The 20829-nt window shown below is 40.5% G+C and overlaps 1 protein-coding gene across 5 annotated transcripts in view; it reads right to left on the bottom strand.

The window, feature by feature from the left end:
• LOC100991443 (katanin p60 ATPase-containing subunit A1) overlaps nucleotides 1-20829 on the bottom strand; it is a 119588-nt gene that overhangs the window by 77316 nt on the left and 21443 nt on the right. For 3 of the 5 annotated variants that reach the window (XM_003811519.5, XM_063605019.1, XM_063605018.1), the window contains 5 exons: nucleotides 19191-19338; nucleotides 10534-12047; nucleotides 7330-7912; nucleotides 4062-4244; nucleotides 3762-3868 (listed from right to left, as the gene is read on the bottom strand). In XM_003811519.5, coding sequence (XP_003811567.4) covers nucleotides 3762-3868; nucleotides 4062-4244; nucleotides 7330-7912; nucleotides 10534-12047; nucleotides 19191-19338 — 2535 coding nt within the window. Of the gene's footprint in view, nucleotides 1-3756; nucleotides 3869-4061; nucleotides 4245-7329; nucleotides 7913-10533; nucleotides 12048-19190; nucleotides 19339-20829 lie in introns of all 5 variants that reach the window. The other 2 variants (XM_063605017.1, XM_063605016.1) reach the window with 1 other exon arrangement.

A 20829-nucleotide genomic window follows, 5' to 3' on the forward strand; every position in this document is an offset into this window, starting at 1 on the left:
TTCAGTAGCAATTTGCACACAAATCTTGCTCATGTTCTAGATTTATAACAAAGTATTTTATGTCAGAGGAGCTATTGTGAATGGTATTGTTTTTAAATTTTAGTTTCCAGTTTTCATTGCTTAAATATAGAAATAGATGGATTTTGGCCGGGCGCAGTGGCTCACGCCTGTAATCCCAGCACTTTGGGAGGCCGAGGCGGGTGGACCACCTGAGGTCAGGAGTTCAAGAGCAGCCTGACCAACATGGTAAAACCCGGTCTTTACTAAAAATACAAAATTAACTGGGATGGTGGCGCATGCCTGTAGTCCCAGCTACTCAGGAGACTGAGGCAGGAGGCTCACTTGAACCCAGGAGGCAGAGGTTGCAGTGAGCCAAGATAGCACCATTGCACTCCAGTCTGGGCAACAAGAGTGAAACTCTGTTTCAAAAAAAAAAAAAACCAAAAAACAACAACAAAGAAATGGATAGATTTTATGTGTTATTCTTGTACTTTACACCTATAGATTCCCTGGGATTTTCTATATAGAAAATTATATCATTTTTGAATAGGGGAAGTTTTTATTTTTTCCTTCTTCCTTTTCTTTTTCTTTTCTTTTTTTTTTTTTTGAGATAGGATCTTACTCTATTACCCAGGCTGGAGTGCAGTGGTATAATCATGGCTCACTGCAGCCTTGACCTCCCCAGGCTCAGGTGATCCTCCCACCTCAGTCTCGTGAGTAGCTGGGACTACAGGTGCACACTGCCATGCTTGGCTAATTTTTCTATTTTTTTTGTAGAGAGACGGTTGCGCCATGTTGCCCAGGCTGGTCTCCAATTCTTGGCTCAAGCAATCCACCCGCCTTGGCTTACCAAAGTGCTAGGATTACAGGCATGAGCTACCGCGCCCAGCCCTTTTATTTCTTTTCATTGCTGTATTATGCTGGCTGAGATTCCAGAACACAGAATTGATGAGAATGGACATTCCTGCCTTGTTCTCAACCTTAGGGAGAAAGCATACAATTTTTTTTCTCTCTCTCATACACCTACACACAAATATACTTATATTCAAATGAAGACAAAATAAAGATAATTTCAGACATACCTGAGACAAACCTGAGAGAATGCCTTATCAGCAGACCTATACTATAAAAAATCCTAAAAGAAGTTTTAAAATGTAAAACCATTTCTTTTTTTTCCTTTTTTTTTTTTTTTGAGATACAGTCTCACTCTGTCGCCCAGGCTGGAGTGCAATGGCGCGATCTCGGCTCACTGCAACCTCTGCCTCCCAGGTTCAAGGAGTTCTCCTGCCTCAGGGCCTCCGTATAGCTGGGACTACAGGTACCAGCCACCATGCACGTCTAATTTTTGTATTTTTAGTAGAGACGGGGTTTCACCATGTTGGTCAGGCTGGTCTTGAACTCCCGACTTCAGGTGATCCACCCGCCTCAGCCTCCCAAAGTGCTGGGATTACAGGCATGAGCCACCACACCCGGCTAATGTAAAACCATTTCTATATTAAATGCAATGACTGAAGAAGTTATAGCTTAAGAAAGGTGGAAATCAAAGAAACGATGGAATCTCAGGAAACTCTCAAAGAATAATTTTTTTTTTTTTTTTAGACAGAGTTTTGCTCTTATTGCCCAGGCTGGAGTGCAATGGTGTGATCTCAGCTCACTGCAACCTCTGCCTCCTGGGTTCAAGCAATCCCCGTGCCTCAGCCTCCCAAGTAGCTGGGATTACAGGGGCGCGCCACCACACCCAGCTAATATTTGTATTGTTAGTAGAGACGGGGTTTCACCATGTTGGCCAGGCTGGTCTCAAACTCCTGACCTCAGGTGATCCACCTGCCTTGGCCTCCCAAAATGCTGGGATTATAATAGGTGTGAGCCACCACACCCAGCCAAATTTTTTATTTTTTGAGATGGGATCTCACTCTGTCACCTAGGCTGGAGTGCAGTGGCACAAATATGGCTCACTGCAACGTCTCCTAGGCTCCAGTGACCCTCCAACCTTAGCCTCCCAAGTAGCTAGGACCACAAATATGCATTACCATGCCTGGCTAAGTTTTTTGTATTTTTTGTACAGAGGGGGTTTCACCATGTTGCCCAGGCTGGTCTCAAACTCCTGGGCTCAAGTGATCTGTCTGCCACGACCTTGCAAAGTGTTGGGATTACAGGTGTGAACCACTGCACCCATCCCAGCACTTTGGGAGGCTGAGGTGGGTGGATCACTTCAGCCCAGGAGTTTGAGACCAGCCTGGGCAACATGGCAAAACCCTGTATCTACAAAAAATACAAAAAAAAATGCACCTGCGGTCCCATCTACCCAGGAGGCTGAGATAGGTCATTTGAGCCAGGAGACAGAGGTTGCATGAGAGGAGATCACGCCACTGCATTACACCCTAGGTGAAATGTTTTGACCTTATCTCAAAATAAATAAAGTGCTGGGATTACAGACATGAGCCATCATGTCTGGCCCTCAAAGAATAATTAAGAATGATCAGGAGGCCGAGGCGGGCAGATCACGAGTTCAGGAGATTGAGACCATCCTGGCCAACACGGTGAAACCTCGTCTCTACTAAAAATACAAAAACTAGCTGGGTATGATGGCGCGTGCCTGTAATCCCAGCTACTCGGGAGGCTGAGGCACGAGAATGGCTTGAACCCAGGAGGCAGAAGTTGTAGTGAACTGAGATCACGCCACTGCACTCTAGCCTGATGACAGAGCAAGACTCTGTATCAAAAAAAAAAAAAAAAGAGAATGACCAAGAGTTAATTAGACTTCAGAAAGGAGGAAGGGTTATAGAAGAGAGAGATGGAAGTAGGACATTCCAGACAGAGGGAACGGTATGAACAGAGGGCAAATTTCAACTTTAACCCACGGACAATCACTAAAGAGTATTAAATCAGACAGTGTATGGTCATAATTGTGGGTAACTTCTCATTTAAGTGCCAGAGGTATTTTCAAGTGGGGATATAAACATTTGTTTGTAGTTTGCATAGAAGGAGACAAGGCCAGGAGGCAGTAGGTGACAAAGAGTAAACTGGACTAAATCTTCAAAATGGACTAAAGACCTTTTTGTTTTGTTTTGTTTTGTTTGAGGAGTTTTGCTCTTTCACCCAGGGTGGAGTGCGATGGCAAGATCTTGGCTCACTGCAACCTCTGCCTTCTGAGTTCAAGGGATTTTCCCGCCTCAGCTTCCCAAGTAGCTGGGATTACAGGCGCCCGCCACCACACCCCGCTAATTTTTGTATTTTCAGTAGAGACGGGGTTTCGCCATGTTGGCCAGGCTGATCTCAAACTCCTGACCTCAGGTGATCCACCCGCCTACACCTCCCAAAGTGGTAGGATTACAGGCATGAGCCACCGTGCCTGGTCTAAAGACCTTTTTGAGAATGATATATGATATATGAGTATGGTGTATGAGTGAGGGGGGATACAAGATTATGGGGATATGGCATCATGGAGACTGGAGTTCACGCATGCAATTCTGGTGAGTTCCTATACCCTTACAAGTTCATTCTTTTCCTTTTTTAAATTAAAAAATATTTGTTTGTAGAGATGTGGTCTCACATTGTTGCCAGGCTGATCTTGAACTCCTAGGCTCAAGTAATCCTCCTGCCTCAGCCTCCCAAAGAACTGGCATTATGGGTGTGAGCCACTGCACCCGGCCCAAGTTCATTCTTTAACTCCAGACTAAAATGCTCTAAGTACTAATAAATAAAAGTCAATGATGTAGCAACTTTGTGAGAATTCTTTTGATATAGATGCCATACCTTACCTTCATTTGTGTTTCTAATGGTGTTTGTGCCAAGAAAGGAGGTTGTCCCACCAACATTTCAAAAAGAATAACACCAACACTCCACCAATCACACAACTGTGTGTATCCTAAAATAAGATAACAAAGTTATTTATAAGCACTTTAAAAATGCTCAGGATACAATAAAAATTAACATTAAATCACCAATTTATACTTTAAAATTAATACTTTTATTATAAGCCTGAAAAATAAGGCATATTCTAGTGTCGTTTTGGCTGGTCTAAAGGCCTACTGAGAATATATATGAAAGAAGTGCTTTACCTGTTCGTAGCAACACTTCAGGTGCAATATAATTGGGAGTCCCAACCAAAGAATGTGCTAGACATCGCTGGTGCTGGCGTGCAGCTCTCCGCTCTAATGGCTTCAGTCTGTCTCCACATCGACAGCTTGAGGGATCCCCCCATTCATTACTGAAATCCATGCTATCTTGCCGTGGATGGTCACCTGCACAACAAAAGAATAAGTAAATAAAGTCAACAAGGACAACAGTAAACCTAAAGTCTATTTAATCTTCTGACATCGTGGTTTAGGGTTAACAACATTCTCCCTTGTGACAAACTAAGACACAATGTATGCCAAATCACTGATGGTGTTTATTACCAATTAGAGCCTATTTTCTGAGATGTCAATAGGAAGGATTTTACACTTAAAAAAAATTAGCCTAAGATTTAGTAATTTATGCAACGTTAAATAACAACAACATGAGTCATGGGGAGATTAAGAGTTTGTTATTTAGCCCACTCCCTGTTACTACTCTGGACAAACTTTCAAACAAATTAGATCTATCTTTCATTCAATAAATGACAGTGATAATAAGACAAAGCTCTGGTTACATTCTAGTAGGAAAAGAAACAAAACAAACAATTACACATATAAGGAACAGTGACATACCCTACACAGAGAATCAACACAGGGTGATGTAACAAATGTGACTGGATAGCTACATAAGACTGAATGGCTAGGGAAGACCAGTTAAGAAGGTGACTTCAGCTAAACCGTAAAAAAACAAGAAGGACTCAACCATTTATAAATCAGGATTAGGTATTCCACACAGAAATAACAGCAACAGAGAGAAGACCAGCACAGCTGATAAAGGGGAGAACTGTAGGAAATGGGGCAAGAACTGTAAGAAATGCGGCAGGAATATACGTGGGTTTTGCAAGCAATAGAAATGGTCTGCCTTTTACCTCAAGTAAAGTGAGAAGATATTGCAGAGTTCGAAGCAAGAAGATAACAGTATCTGATTTTATGCTTAAAAAAAAAAGTTCTTTATGGGTCATGTGAAGTTTGAAAGGCCTATTTGAAATCCATGTGAAGATAGCCAGGAAGCAGCTGGATAGAGAAATTACGAATTTCAGAGAAAGGCCATTTCTGGAGAGAGAGATTTGGAATTCATTGACATATAGATGGCATGAAGTCACCTAGAATATAAGAAATTAACCTAACTGTAATATTTATCTGGGATGTTTGATTAAAATGATTTCCCTTTGGGAGGCCAGGGAGGGTGGATCACGAGGTCAAGAGATTGAGACCATCCTGGCCAACATGGTGAAACCCCATCTCTACTAAAAATACAAAAATTAGCTGGGTGTGGTGGAGCACACCTGTAATTCCAGCTACTTGGGAGGCTGGAGCAGGAGAATCGCTTGAGCCCAGGAGATGGAGGTTGCAGTGGGCCGAGATCGCGCCACTGCACTCCAGCCTGGCAACAGACCAAAACTCCGTCTCAAAAAAAAAACAAACAGGCCGGGCGTGGTCGCTCACGCCTGTAATCCCAGCCACTTTGGGAGGCGGAGGCAGGCGGATCATGAGGTCAGGAGATTGAGACCGTCCTGGCTAACACGGTGAAACCTGGTCTCTACTAAAAATACAAAAAAAAAAAAAAAAAAAAAATAGCCGGGCGTGGTTGCCGGCGGCTGTAGTCCCAACTACTTGGGAAGCTGAGGCAAGAGAATGGCGTGAACCCGGGAGGCAGAGCTAGCAGTGAGCCGAGATTGCGCCACTGCACTCCAGCATGGGCAACAGAGCGAGACTCCGTCTCAAAAACAAACAAACAAAAAACAACAAAAAGATTTCTATGCCCCAGTGAAGATTTTTGATCAAAAGATGGGAATAGAGCCTAGGAATCATATTTTTAAGAAGTTTTCCAGGTAATAATTCAGTCGAATCTGGGAAGACACTAAATTCTACTATGTCGTACATTAAAGTAGGTTCAATTGTCTCAGTTCTACCCATTTTAATGTCAATCTACTTGTGTTCACAGAAGCACAGGAGGCTAATAATACTTACCTCAGAGAATTGTTGTGAGCATATTGGAATATATGGTTAAGCACCTAGTACATAGTATTTAACAAATGTTAGATTGACTTACACTTCCATTAGCGCTTGGAGGGATCTTGGTGAGGCAGTGTGGTGTAGTAGAAATAACATGGGCCCTGAAATCAGACAAACCTGGGTTCAAAGCCTAGCCCTTACACTTGATTTCTGTCTGACCTTGGGCAAGTTACTTCATCTAACTAGGTCTCAGTTTCTTCATCCTGCCTCACAGTGACATTGTGAGGATAAAATAGGATCAAGGATCATAAAGTGTTTAGGGTTATATAAGTTATGTAACAGTCATGTAATGAAATCCTAAATAGTAGTGAAAATAAATGTTACAAGCAATAACATGGAGGAACCTCAAACAAGTCAACACAAAGAATATATATAGATTATATTTAAATAAAGGTTAGAGTAGGCAAAATGAAATAATATATTATTTAGAGATATACACATTTGTGATAAAAGGATCGATAAAAGTAAAGAACCGATTATAAAGTTCTGAAATAATAATTATCTTTGTGGAGGAGAAAAGGGGAAGTGATTGTTTAGGGGCTTCTAAAGTACTGATAATCTAGTTCTTTAACTGAATGTTGGATATGAGGATTCATTAAAAAATTATTTTAAAAATGTTTTTGGCCAGGCGCAGGGGCTCACACCTATAATCTCAGCACTTTGGGTGGCTGAGACAGGTGGATCACCTGAGGTCAGGAGTTCGAGATCAGCCTGGCCAACATGGTGAAACCCCATCTCTATTAAAAATACAAAAATTAGCCGGGCGTACTGGCGGGTGCTTATAATCCCAGCTACTCGGGAGGCTGAGGCAGGAGAATCACTTGAACCCAGGAGGGGGATATTGCAGTGAGCCAAGATCGTGCCACTGCACTCCAGCCTGGGCGACAGAGTGAGACTCCATCAAAAAAAAAAAAAAAAAAAAAAAAAAAAGTTGTTTGTCTGGCATATTTTCAAATAAAATGTAAAAGGTGTGACTCAAAAATGTTAATAATATTTAGAAACAATCAAGTCTAGCACATTCTTTCATTTCATAAGTCTAAGAGCCTAAAGGATTCACCCAAGTTTATCCAACAGAATCAAGACCTGACCCACATCTTCTGGCTCTCATCCAGTGATGATACCATCTTATATTTTACTACATCAATAAATTACATTATTATGAACAAACTAAAACAAATTTTATGAGTTTACTTACCACTCTGATAGTACTTAGAATCGTGTGTCCATCTGAAGCCAGTGCAGAGGCCAAAGTCAGTCAATTTAATATGACCATCACGATCAATCAAAATATTATCAGGTTTAATATCTCTATGAATAAAACCCATTTTATGAACACTTTCAACTGCACAGGTAAGTTCTGCTATGTAGAATCGTGCCAGATTTTCTGGAAAGATGCCCATTCTAATTAATAGGCTCATCATATCACCCCCAGGAATGTAGTCCATTACAAAGTATAAATTGTCCTTATCTTGGAATGAATAATATAGACGAACTACCCATTCATTGTCAGCTTCAGCCAGGATATCTCTCTCAGCTTTAACATGAGCGACTTGATTTCGAAGAAGAACATCTTTCTTTCGAAGAGTTTTTGTTGCATACAAAGCCTTAGTATCTACTTTTCTTGCTAGACAGACTTCACCAAATGCTCCTATTCCTAGTGTCTTTATCTTCACAAACATAGACTTGTCCATTTTAGCCCTTTTAAGACGGATGTAATTAGATTCTTTTTGGCAAAGCATCTTTCTCATTTGATCCTGGGCATCTTGAGATAATCCAACCTAGGCAAATAAACTAGATGTTAAATAAGAATTATCTTCTTCAATATTGAATATTAAGAAATAGCTTGGGAAAAATTCAGGCATATATTTAAAGGTTAAATGCATAATTTTTAATAAAGCATGTTAGAAATCTAGAAAACATTTCAAAGGAAATTAATGATCAAAAGTGCAGCCTAAGGGGTAGTTAAAAGGATATTCAAAGTGAGTACATATGCAAATTCAGCTGTGGAGCGCAAGAAGAGGGTACCAGATGAGTAAGCTTTCTACGCTTCTCTAATGCACTCCGAAAAAAAAAAAAAAAGGTTCTCAATGTGCAACAAACATCTGTTAACATGTTAACATGCATATTCATTTATCTCTCTGTATATGCTTCTCTTGGTGGAATGCCTAGGCCTCAAATATTCTTCCTATTTTGTCTTTCATGAAAAAAAATTCTTCCACTCCAGGCTCATTTATTCTAAAAAATTAATGTATCAAAGAACAACAAAACAATGCCTTTTCTAACCCACCAATCCTTTCCCTATTCTCAATAAATATACAACAGTCATTAATAATCTTTCCTTTTCTATTTTTCAGGGCATCAGAGTAAAGGTGCGACTCACAGTCTACCACTAACACAAATTGCAAAGGGTTTCTCCTACTTCGAAAAGAACAACCTGGTTGTTTACAAGATATCCTTTGGATACTTAGGAATACTTCAGTGTGACTCATGAAAATATCAAAAAATAGATTAAAAACAAAAACTAACTTCTAAGTATTATAGATATGGAATGCCTGGATTTAGAAGGGAGAAACATTTTGGCTAATTAATAAAGAATTAATTAAAGGGTTTAAATAGAAAAGAAATCCAGTTGGAAAAGTGGGGTCTAATTCTAGAAATACAAGACTAAAATAGAGCAACCACATGCTTCTGTTAGGATTCACATTTGCATGCAAAATCTTTTAAGAAGGATGGCATGCCAGACTTAGTTCAGAACTGTTTCTCTTAAAATCTTACTTGCCTACACAGTAATGGAGACTACAGAAGTCAGCAAAGCTTCCAACACCATAAAAGTTTAAATCAGCTATTAGTGAAAGTGAAGAGGAAAAAGGAAAAATAAACTAAGAAAATACACATAGGCAGACTTTAGTAAGAAATCCTAAGAACTAAAATATGGATAAGTCATAGAAATTATTATGGTATTTCTCATTTAATAAAATATAAAATAGAAATAACAATACTGTAAAATCAGATTTGTTAAAATCATTTTAAAAGAATGGTTCAAGTATATAAAGGTGTTTAATCACAAGGTTAAGCCTCTTGGATTGTGAGTGACAGATGTAAGATTAGGAGTCAAATCTTTGAACTCTAAGCATACGATAAAAACAATAATGGCCAGGCACAGTGGCTGATGCCTGTAATCCCAGTGCTTTGGGAGGCAGACGCGGGTGGGTCACGGCGTCAAGAGATCAAGACCGTCCTGGCCAACACGGTGAAACCCCGCCTCTACTAAAAATAAAAAATTAGCTCAGCGTGCTGACGGGTGCCTGTAGTCCCAGCTAGTGGGGAGGCTGAGGCAGGAGAACTGCTTGAACCCGGGAGGCGGAGGTTGCAGTGAGCCGAGATGGCGCCACTGCACTCCAGCCTGGCGACAGAGTGAGATGTCGTCTCAAAAAAAAAAAAATGATGATCGTACTACCTTAATATCTAGAGATCTATGTGGAATGACAACACAGATTAAAGTGTGTTTACTTACTCTGATCTCCCTTTTAGTATAGTTTCACTAAATAATTTTAGCACATTTTTCTCCAGTATATTATAAAAATGAAATGAGAAGGGAGATATAACTGAAGGAAACTTCTTTACACTTTTTAACAAGATATATGTGATGAAAAACCTATAAACTCCAAATTTTCTAAAAGTAAATGTTTTATAAGTATATCAAGAGATGAGACCCACATATTTCTTTTTTCTTTTTTTTTTTTTTTTTTTGAGACGGAGTCTCACTCTGTCGCCCACACTGGAGTGCAGTGGCGCGATCTCGGCTCACTGCAACCTCCGCCTCCCGGGTTCACGCCGTTCTCCTGCCTCAGCCTTCCGAGTAGCTGGGACTACAGGCGCCCGCCACCATGCCCAGCTAATTTTTTTTGGTATTTTTAGTAGAGACGGGGTTTCACTGTGTTAGGCATGATGGTCTCGATCTCCTGACTTCATGATCTGCCTGCCTCAGCCTTCCAAAGTGCTTTGATTACAGGCGTGAGCCCCCATGCCCCAGCCTGAGACCCACATATTTCTAGTTTATTTTTAAATGTTGTAAGATATTGTATGAAGCCTAGAAGACAACCCTTCCTCCAATTTTCATATAAAGGTATTATGTACACCTAAACTGTATACCGCAAATTATATTTTTCTTAATTTACACGAGATTTTATTATAGGAAATTCTGAATAAATCTTGAAATACTAAAATAAAATGCTACAATCAAAAGTACTTTAATATTTATTCACTTTTAAATTCCGTAACTGATAATATATTTTATTTAGCTATAAAAAGAAAGAAAAATACTGGACACAATATTTTAAAATAAACACCAAGCAAACAGATGATTAAGTATAAAAATAGACATTTTTAAAGGTTTTACCCGCATCATTTCATTCTCTAATTGTTTTTTACGATGTAGACGCTGCTGATGAGATTTGAGTACATTTTCTACATGTTGCTCCATAAAGAATTTAAATGCTTGAGGAGAATAACTTTGAATACGAGATTCCCTTCGCTCTTCATCTTTCTTGTTTTTCCTAACAGTAATGGGTGAAGTTGTAATCTGTTTCTTTTCTTTATCCCCACTATCAACATTTTCATAACTCTTTTCACTCTCATCTTCCTTGGGCAAGCTTGGCTGATCCTCTTTGCTAGACTTACTGATTGACTCGTATGGAGGAACAGATGGGTTTTGGTGCAGCAGATGTTTTGGGTAGGGTGGTGGTGGTCCTTGATAGTTTGGAGCTTCAGCAACAGGTGGCATCACAGTCACATTTGAAGCAGTTCCCTCAGGAAAAGGACTGGGTTGAACAGTTTGAATTGGCTGTGGTATCCAAGAAGGGTGTGTAGGTGCTAAAGCAGTCTGTAGCTCTGGTTTTAATACACGCATACTTTTCACAGGCTGTTGAATAGGAGCTGGTGTAATTGCAGTGACTGTTGTAGCGGAAGGCTGAGAATTAGCAGAGTGACTTGCTCTATTTCCTAATGGGTTATTAAAAGAATTTGACCTCACTGGTATGTTAGGTTGCCATGTAGGGATTTCATGTCCATTGCTCGGGGATGACTGGGCTGGAGCAGAAGATGACTGAGGCCAATTTGTTTGCAGTCCAGGTACACTAATGTTATATAGTTCCATGTTATGACTATTTCTGTTTGGCACCATCATAGACTGAGGAATATTTCCATTTGTATATGATGAAGGAGCAGCAGATCCCCCTGTTTGTAAAGCAGAAGGGCTTTGTCCATTAGCTGCTGTCAGAGGATATGGAGGTGGTGGCTGCCGATTCACAGTGCCAGCAGGGACAACATTTTGGTGTATCATGAAATCAGTTTGTCCGGTACCATTCTGCATTCCAGGTCTCCCTGATGGAAAGTTAAATTTGCTAGAACTCTGCATGATGATTGGTTGTCTGCCAACAGGAACAGAACTAATGCCTCTCTGTCCTTGATTAGGAGGATTCATGGGGGAAGTGTTGAGAGGTGGTGGAGGATAGCCCTCTTGCCATGCCCCAGGTGGGACAGGAGAGATTCGGGAGATTACGTATTCCATGTTTCCAGAATAGCGCTTTGTTTGAGAGTTTGGTTCCCATGAAGGGGGAGGTGGAGTTGTACCTCTTGGAGGGGGAGTCTGGCCTCTTGGAGGTGGTGGAGGAGTAACACTCCTTACTTGAGGTGGTGGTGGGGGGTTCACTCTCTGTCCGTTGCTAGGGTGAGCTTGAACAAATGCTGATATACCAGATCCAGACAAAGGTCTTCCTACATCTGTCTGTGAGTTGGGACTCTCAGAATGATAGGCCACACTTTCTCCTAGTGGCGGGCCATGCCTCTGAGGAACTAAGGATTCTTTAGAACCTTTCCAGCTCTGTTTGCGGTTAACTGATTGTTGCACATTCCCTATGGTTATAAGAGAGATAAAGAGAAAAAAGAACCATGTTTTTAACCTCTAATTTTTGAAAACCTTAGCTTGCAATTCTGATATTACAAATGATACTCAATTCTCTTTCAAGAATTATAAAAATATAAAAAAGTTCAAGTGATCTCTTGTACAAAATGGTGACTGTAGTTAATAACAACGTATTGTACTCCTGAAAATTGCTGAGAGTAAATTTGAAGTATTCTCACTACAAAAAAATGATGTGAGGTAAAAATACATGTTATTTAGCTCAATTTAGCAAAAAAAGAAAAAAAGAGTTATAAAAATAAAATTTCACTAAGTGGTTTCCTTTTACCTTTTAGAATTTTATTTTTGACCAGGCGTGGTGGCTCACGCCTGTAATCCCAGCACTTTGGGAGGCTGAGGTAGGCAGATCACTTGAGGCCAGGAGTTCAAGACCAGCCTGGCCAACATGGTGAAACTCCATTTCTACTAAAAATACAAAAAAATTAGCCAGGTGTGGTGGTGTGCACCTGTAGTCCCAGCCACTCGGGAGGCTGAGGCAGGAGAATTGCATGAACCAAGAAGGCCAACACTGCAGTGAACTGAGATCGTGCCACTGCACTCCAGCCTGGGTGACAGTGCAAGACTCCATCTCAAAAAATATATATATATTTTTTTGAAGAGATATAATTTCATATATATGCATGTATATTTGTAGATAAATTATTAGAGGTAGCATTATTAGGCCAAAGGGCGTATCTATTTGTAATTTTCATAGCTACTACTGATTTTAAATATATTTTAATATATATCTATATTTTTAAATTGAGACAAAGTCTCACTCTGTCACCCAGGCTGGAGTGCAGTGGCACAGACTCACTGCAACCTCCGTCTCCCGGGTTCAAGTAATTCTCCTTCCTCAGCCTCCTGAGTAGCTGGGTCTACAGGTGCACGCCACCACGCCCAGCTAACTTTTGTATTTTTAGTAGAGACGGGGTTTCGCCATGTTAGCGAGGCTGGTCTTAAACTCCCGACCTCAAGTGATCTGCCCTCCTAAGCCTTCCAAAATGCTGGGATTACAGGTGTGAGCCACTGCACCTGGCCTTTTAATATGGTTTTTAAAACAGAAAAAGATAGTAGGCTATAATTAGCTGAATATTAAATAAGGTATAGATTTTACAGAAACTGTCTTTAACGGAATTTCCAAATCAATAAAACAAGCAAAAAAAAAATACAATACCAAAAAAAGAGAAGTATTTAAAATAGAATAGTCCAGCCACTTAGGAAAAATATACAAGATACACTGGTATAAAGACAATACATATATACATTCTAGAAAGACTAAAGGTTTAAATATTAAAGATGAAATCATGTAAGCACTAGAAAAAAACAAAAGACCATTCAATAATATTGGGGTACCTCTTGCGAATGTCTTCCCAGGCATGACAAAAGTAGAGATCTAAATACAAACACTCATTACCATTAAAAACAAAACAAAAAAGAATACTAATAAATTGGAAAGGTCAACATCATCCTGGGCAAAAATATATCTAACAATATATCTGAGAAAAAAAGTGGTAAAATGTGGTAAATGTTCATAATGTTCAGTTTAACACTCCCTTTCATCTAGGCTGGACAGCATTTTGGGTCTACATTCTCGAAGCAGGAGCCAGATGAAAAGCAAGTGAGTAAATAATGTTTGGGGAACATTATCATTCCGGATAAACTGGACAAGTCCTCTGGCCATCAGGCTCTTTCTCACTTTCCTCAGAGGCCAGCTGAGGCCAAATACACCATGTCACTCATTCAGCTTTTAGAGTATACAGTCACCCCTGTTGTTCTGCGCCTCCCACAGAGCTCTCCATGTTCTTCCACTTCCCGAACCTTTCCACCACGCCCTCCGGATCCACTCGGCTCCACAGCCAGCAAATGTGCCTTATCAGTAACCTCTCCTCCAAGCTTTCCTGCCACCTCCTTGAAGCTGGTTTTCTTCTGCTGATACTACTTTCCTTTCAGTCCTTTGAAATTAAGGTTTTCTTTAAAAATAACCTGGCCTAAAGATGGGGTTCTAACATTTGTTCTTACAGGTTGATATTATTCCTTTTAAAAAGCCAGCTCTTTTGAACTTCATGCTATGTGGGAGGCCACACTAATTCCTCTCACCTAATGAGCTCCTGCCTATTTGCTCTATTTCATTCAGCCACAGCTTCAGCATTCAGTCTACCCTAAGCCCTGCCTTCATCCTGTAACCTCAATATCCACGAGGATAAACCATCTATTGCCCTCATATCTCAGCTTCTTGACGTCCCCTCTTCCACTCCACATCAAGTATCATTCTCATGATTGTATTTCAAACTTTGGTATTACTCATATCTGCTCTCGTTTCAGAATAACTACTTTAAGGTTTATACGCTTATACTCCCAGACCACAACTACTTCTTCTGTTTACTCCTACTGCAAAAGTTTTTAAACTTTATTAAGTAGCAACCTCACCAAGATCTCCAAGATTTTTTTTTTTTTTTTTTTTTTTGAGACAGAGACTTGCTCTGTCGCCCAGGCTGGAGCGCGGTGGCATGATCTCGGCTCAGCGAAACCTCTGCCTCCTGGGTTTAAGCGATTCTCCTGCCTCAGCCCCCTGTGTAGCTGGGATTACAGGCAGGTGCCACCACACCCAGCTAATTTTTGTATTTTCAGTAGAAATGGGGTTTCTGATTGTGAAACGCTGAAAGTTGCAGCCTCAACTTTCTGGGTACAAGCAATCCCCCCAACTCAGCCTCCTGAGTAGGTGGGACTACAGGCACATGTCACCAAACCTGGATAATTTTTTGTAGAGCCAGGGTTTCACCATGATGCTCAGGCTGGTCTAAAACTTCTGAGCTCAAGTGATCCTCCTGCCTCAGTCTCCCAAAGTGCTGTGATCACAAGCGTGAGCTACCATGTGTGGCACTTAAATTTTCATTTTCTAATAATTTATTGTATGTTATAAAATTATGAATTGAAGTCATGATGAACTGGAAATTTGAAAAATCACCATAGATGGTTTGAGAAGCACTACTCTTGCTAACATCTTCACTCTCTCCTCCAGAAACACTTCTTGAAGGTATACCTTGTTTTTTTTACTACTACATATCCTATTTAGTCCTCAAGCCACTCCAATCTGAATTATGCTCCCATGACATGACAAGTTACCTCATTTGCTGAACCCCCAATCCATATGCTGAAGTCCTAACCACCAGTACCAAAAGATGTGACTGTATTTGGTAATTAAGATTAAATTAGGTCATTAGGGTGGGTCCTAATGCAGTATGACCTGTATCCCTGTAAGAGAAAATTTGGACATGGAGATGGAGACCCCAGACACATGCACATGCAGAGGGACAAACATATGAGAACACAGCAAGGCGGCAGCCATCTGCAAGCCAAGGAGAATGGCCTCAGAAGAAACTAGACCTGCAAGTAACTAATCTTGGACTTCTAGTCTCCAGCACTCAAATAAATCTTCATTGTTTAAGCCACCCAGTCTGTGTTATTTTGTTATGGCAGCCCTAGCAAACTAATACACCATGTCACTAAAGTCAACAAGATTTTTTTTAGCTCTCATCTTGGTCAGTATCTCTTTCTTAGCAGTATTTGGCATTTTGACCACTCCCTCCCCTTCTTGAAACATTCTCTTACTGTGGCTTCCAAAACACTGAAAACCTTATTGGTTTTCTTCCTTTTCACCTATTTCTTCTCTGTCCCCTTTGCAGGTTTACCCCTTCCTACTAGCTATTAAATAATAAGCTTGGTTGCAGGCCATCTTATTATTTTGTCTATGTAACATCCCTTAGGTGACCTATTTCATACGTATGACTCATACATACATACCCAGCTCCCTACTTGACATCTTCACTTGGAAAACTATAGCCAGATTTATGATCTTTCCCACCCAATTCCATTCTCTCTTAACATTCCCTTTCTTAATGTAGGGTATTATCATCCGTCTATTTTTCTAAGCCAAAAACCTAAGTTATCCCCTTCTACCATCACGCACCATATGTAATCTATTACCAAGTCCTTGTCAATTTTACCACTCCCATCCCTCTTAATTCATTTATTTTCTTCACTGCTATCGCCCAAGCCCAAATTACCCTCACAAACTACTGTGTTTCCTATCACACCTGTCCTCATATCTATCCTCGCTCCTCTCTAACCCATTCTCATCCATTGCAGCCATCTTTCTGAAATACAAATCTAATAATGTTATTACCCTGCTTGAAACACTTCTATACCTTTCTGCTGCTCTTAGCATAAAATTAATAAACAGTTCTGCAGTCAGGCCCCTATGGACTTTTCCAGTCACATTTCACAATCCTGTGTTCAGTGCTCCAAGCATTTTCATTTTTTTGTGGCATCAGAATCTGCCAAAGCAGCCACGCAAAGGGACACTCACTAAACCCATTCCCATTAACTCTGTACTTCTTCAGATATCAGCTTTATTATCAGTTTGTTAGGAAGGGTTTTTCTGAACTTCTTGATGTGGTTAAAAAAAAATCCCACTATTATATGAGTCCACAGTACCATGTAACTCTCCTCTTTTCATTCACACCATATATAGCTGTAATTCTACATGTATCTGGGTGATTATTTAATCTCCCTTACTAGGTAAGCTCCACAAAAGGGTAAGAACTTACCCAATGCAGAACAAAGAGCCTGAAACAGTGGTTGACCAATAAAAATTTGTTGAATAGGAAGAATGACTACAGCCCTCTTATAAATCAATTCTTTTTCTTTTTCTTTTTCTTTTTTTTTTTGAGACGGAGTTTCGATCTTGTTGCCCAGGCTGGAGTGCAATGGTGTGATCTCAGCTTACCGCAACCTCCGCCTCCTGGGTTCAAACAATTCTCCTGCCTGAGCCTCTCAAGTAGCTGAGATTAGAGACACGTGCCACCACACCCAGCTAATTTTGTATTTTTAGTAGAGACGAGGTTTCTTCATGTTGGTCTGGCTGGTCTCTAACTCCCGACCTCAGGTGATCTGCCCGCCTTGGCCTCCCAAAGTGCTGGGATTACAGGCATAAGCCACTGCACCAGGACACAAAGACAGGCCAGGTGCGGTGGCTCACGCCTATAATCCCAGCACTTCGGGAGGCTGAGGCAGGCAGATAACAAGGTCAGGAGTTCGAGACCAGCCTGATCTACATGGTGAAACCCTATCTCTACTAAAAATACAAAAATTAGCCAAGCATGGTGGTGTGCACCTGTAACCCCAGCTACTCTGGAGGCTGACGCTGGAGAACTGCTTGAACCCGGGAGGCGGAGGTTGGGAGGTGGAGGTTGCAGTAAGCCAAGATTGTGCCACTGCACTCCAGCCTGGGTGACAAGACTCTGTCTCAAAGAGAAAAAAAAAAAAAAAATTAAAAGAGGTAAAGTGGCAATGAAAAATAACCAATAGGCCGGGCACGGTGGCTCATACATGTAATCCCAGCACTTTGGGAGGCCAAGGCAGGCAGATCACGAGGTCAGGAGTTCAAGACCAGCATGGCCAAGATGGTGAAACCCCATCTCTACTAAAAATACAAAAATTAGCTGGGCACGGTGGCAGGTGCCTATAATCCCAGCTACTACTCAGGCTGCGGCAGGAGAATCACTTGAACCCAGGGGGTGGAGGTTGCAGTGAGCCAAGATTGCGCCACTGCACTCTGGCCTGGGTGACAGAGTGAGACTCCATCTCAAAAACAAACAAACAAACAAACACCAAAACCAATAAACAAATGCAGTGATCAAAGAAATGCAAACGTAAAATAAGATAGTGTTTCCATAACCATTAAACAGACAAAAATAATAATACTGAGGCTTTACAAACATAGGCATTCTCATAGTAAATGGATAGGGAGAATATAAATTGGTACTACTAGCTGGGCGCGGTGGCTCACGCCTGTAATCCCAGTACTTTGGGAGGCTGAGACAGGCAGATCACTTGAGGTCAGGAGTTCAAGACCAGTCTGGCCAACATGGTGAAACCCCGTCTCTACTAAAAATACAAAAAATTAGCCAGGCATGGTGGCGGGCACCTGTAATCCCAGCTACTTGTGGGCTGGGGCAGGAGAACTGCTTGAACCTGGGATGCAGAGGTTGCAGTGAGCTGAGAACATGCCACTGTACTCCAGCCTGGGCAACAGAGCGAAACTCCATCTCAAAAAAATAAAAAAATAAAATAATAAATTGGTACTATCTTTCTAGACAGCAATATCTATGAAAAGCCTTAACGTTTTTTAAGTTTTCTAAAACTTACTTTTAGGAAATCATTAGGTATGTACAAAGATTTAGCTATAAGGGTAATTACTGCAGTGCTGTCTATAATGGCAAATAATAAAGGAAATAAAGCCGATGCCCAAAAATGGGAGATTAGTTAAATGAAGTATGTGATACATCTTTTTTGTTGGTTTGTTTGTTTTGAGACAGGGTCTGGCTCTGTTGCCCAGGCTGGAGTGCAGTGGCAGGATCACCCGGGCTTAGGTAAGCCTCCCGCATCAGTCTCCCACAGTATTGAGCTTATAGGTGTAAGCCACTGCAGTCAGCAAATAAGTCTATTTTAATGTGGCTAGTAAAATTATTCTGTAGAACATTTAATAACAAGTAAAATTGTACATGGTATATTAAGTGAAAAAAGTAGGTTTTAGTATGTTCCCATTTTTTGCTTAAACAACAAGAATCAAAATACGCACAGATAAACCTATTCTGGTTTCCCACAGGAAAAAAGACTGGGAAACAAAATACACCAAAATATTGTTATTAACAGCGATGTTTGTATTTGCTTTCTAAATATTCTATGTTGATCATATTTTACTCCCATAATATGAAAAAAATATATAAAAAGAAAAAAGAGTAGTCTGAATGATGGGATTTGGAGGGAAAATAGACATATTTCAGCTGCAGTATTACCAATCAAATAGATCTCAATCTAGACTGCTGCTTACCAGAATTATCTATTAACTTTTAAATGTGAGGACCCCATCCTTAAATTCATTTTGGTATAACATTATAATGTTATCTTAATTTGAGACTTTCATTTACTGGGATGCTTTTACAATTTCTAAGAAGGAAGATTTGATAGACTTCAGTATTTTTAAACTACACAGTAAAAGAAGAGATGAGAAAATAAAATATTTGATTAATCACCTGGTTTCATGCTGGCATTAATAGGTCTGGCAGCTGCTGCAGCCATCTGCTCTCGTCGAGGATCTTGGTAACTCATTTTACTAATGAATTCAATTGCTGCTTCTATACTTCTGTTGTTAGTTTTCTGAAGAGCTTGTATAACCATATCCTGATATGAAGTTTAAAAAAAAAAGAAACAAAATTTAAATCTTACAATAATACAAGGGAAAGAACACTATGAGTTCCACTAGAGAAATCCATAATTATGAAGAACACGGCCCCAAACCATGATATTAATGTTCTGTTTGTAGCTATTAAAAACCCCGCACAAAATCTCAACTTAAACAGGCAGGGTGCAGTGGCTCAAGCCACTTTGGGAGGCCGAGGTGGTCAGATCACTTAAGACCAGGAGTTCAAGACCAGCCTGACCAACATGGTAAAAAACCCAGTCTCTGCAAAAAAACACAAAAATTAGCTGGGTGTGCTGGCGCACGCTTGTAATTCCAGCTACTCAGGAGGCTGAGACATGAGAATTGTTTGAACCTGGGAGGTGGATGTTGCAGCAAGCTGAGATGATCACTGTATTGCAGCCTGGGCAACAGAGCGAGATGCTGTCTTGGAAAAAAAAAAAAAAGAAAGAAAACAAAACCCTCAAATCTTCCAAATGTTTCTTTAGCATTTTCATCTTTATGTAACATATTTCTATTTCCTCCTAGGATTAACGTCTTTTTTTAAAGTATTTTTAAATTTTTATTTTTTTCAACACACCATTGTTGGCTTGAATTAGGATTAACAACTTCTTTGGGTACAATCATAGCAACATGATTCTGATTACTTCTAATTCTTTTTACTTTTTTTTTTTTTCTGAGATGGAATTTCACTCTTGTTGCTCAAGTTGGAGTGCAATGGTGCGATCTTGGCTCACTAGCAACCTCCACCTCCTGGGCTCAAGCGATTCTCCTGCCTCAGCCTCCCAAGTAGCTGGGATTACAGGCACGCTCTACCAGGCCCGGCTTATTTTTTATACTTTTAGTAGAGACAGCATTTTACCATGTTGGCCAGGCTGGTCTCAAACTCCTGACCTCAGGTGATCCACCCACCTCGGCCTCCCAAAGTGCTGGGATTACAGGTGTGAGCCACTGCTCCCAGCTTCCTAATTCTTATATAAACAATCAGAGACTATCAGATTGTTAAAAAGGTAGCAATCAAAATATCAGAAACAACTCTTTTGGGCTGAGTGCGGTGGCTCACACCTGTAATCCCAGCACTTTGGGAGGCTGAGGCGGATAGATCACCTGAGGTCAGGAGCTCCAGACCAGCCTGACCAACATGGTAAAACCCCATCTCTACTAAAAATATAAAATTGTCTGGGTGTAGTGGTACGTGTCTATAATCCCAGCTGTTTAGGAGGCTGAGTCAGGAGAACCCAGGAGGTGGAGGCTGCAGTGAGTACAGATCACGTCACTGCACTCCAGCCTGGGCAACAAGAGTAAAACTCCGCCTAAAAAAAAAAAAAAGAACTACTTTTTTATATGAGTATCTTGGTATTTTATTAAGCACATTGCCATTGTGTATAGTAGCTCTGGCTCTTCTCCTCTTAGAGATTACGTTTTCAGAGAACTATATTACAGGAATACAAATATAAGACAAAAGAAGATAC

Source organism: Pan paniscus, chromosome 5, assembly GCF_029289425.2.
Source record: "Pan paniscus chromosome 5, NHGRI_mPanPan1-v2.0_pri, whole genome shotgun sequence".
Taxonomy (NCBI): Eukaryota; Metazoa; Chordata; class Mammalia; order Primates; family Hominidae; genus Pan; species Pan paniscus.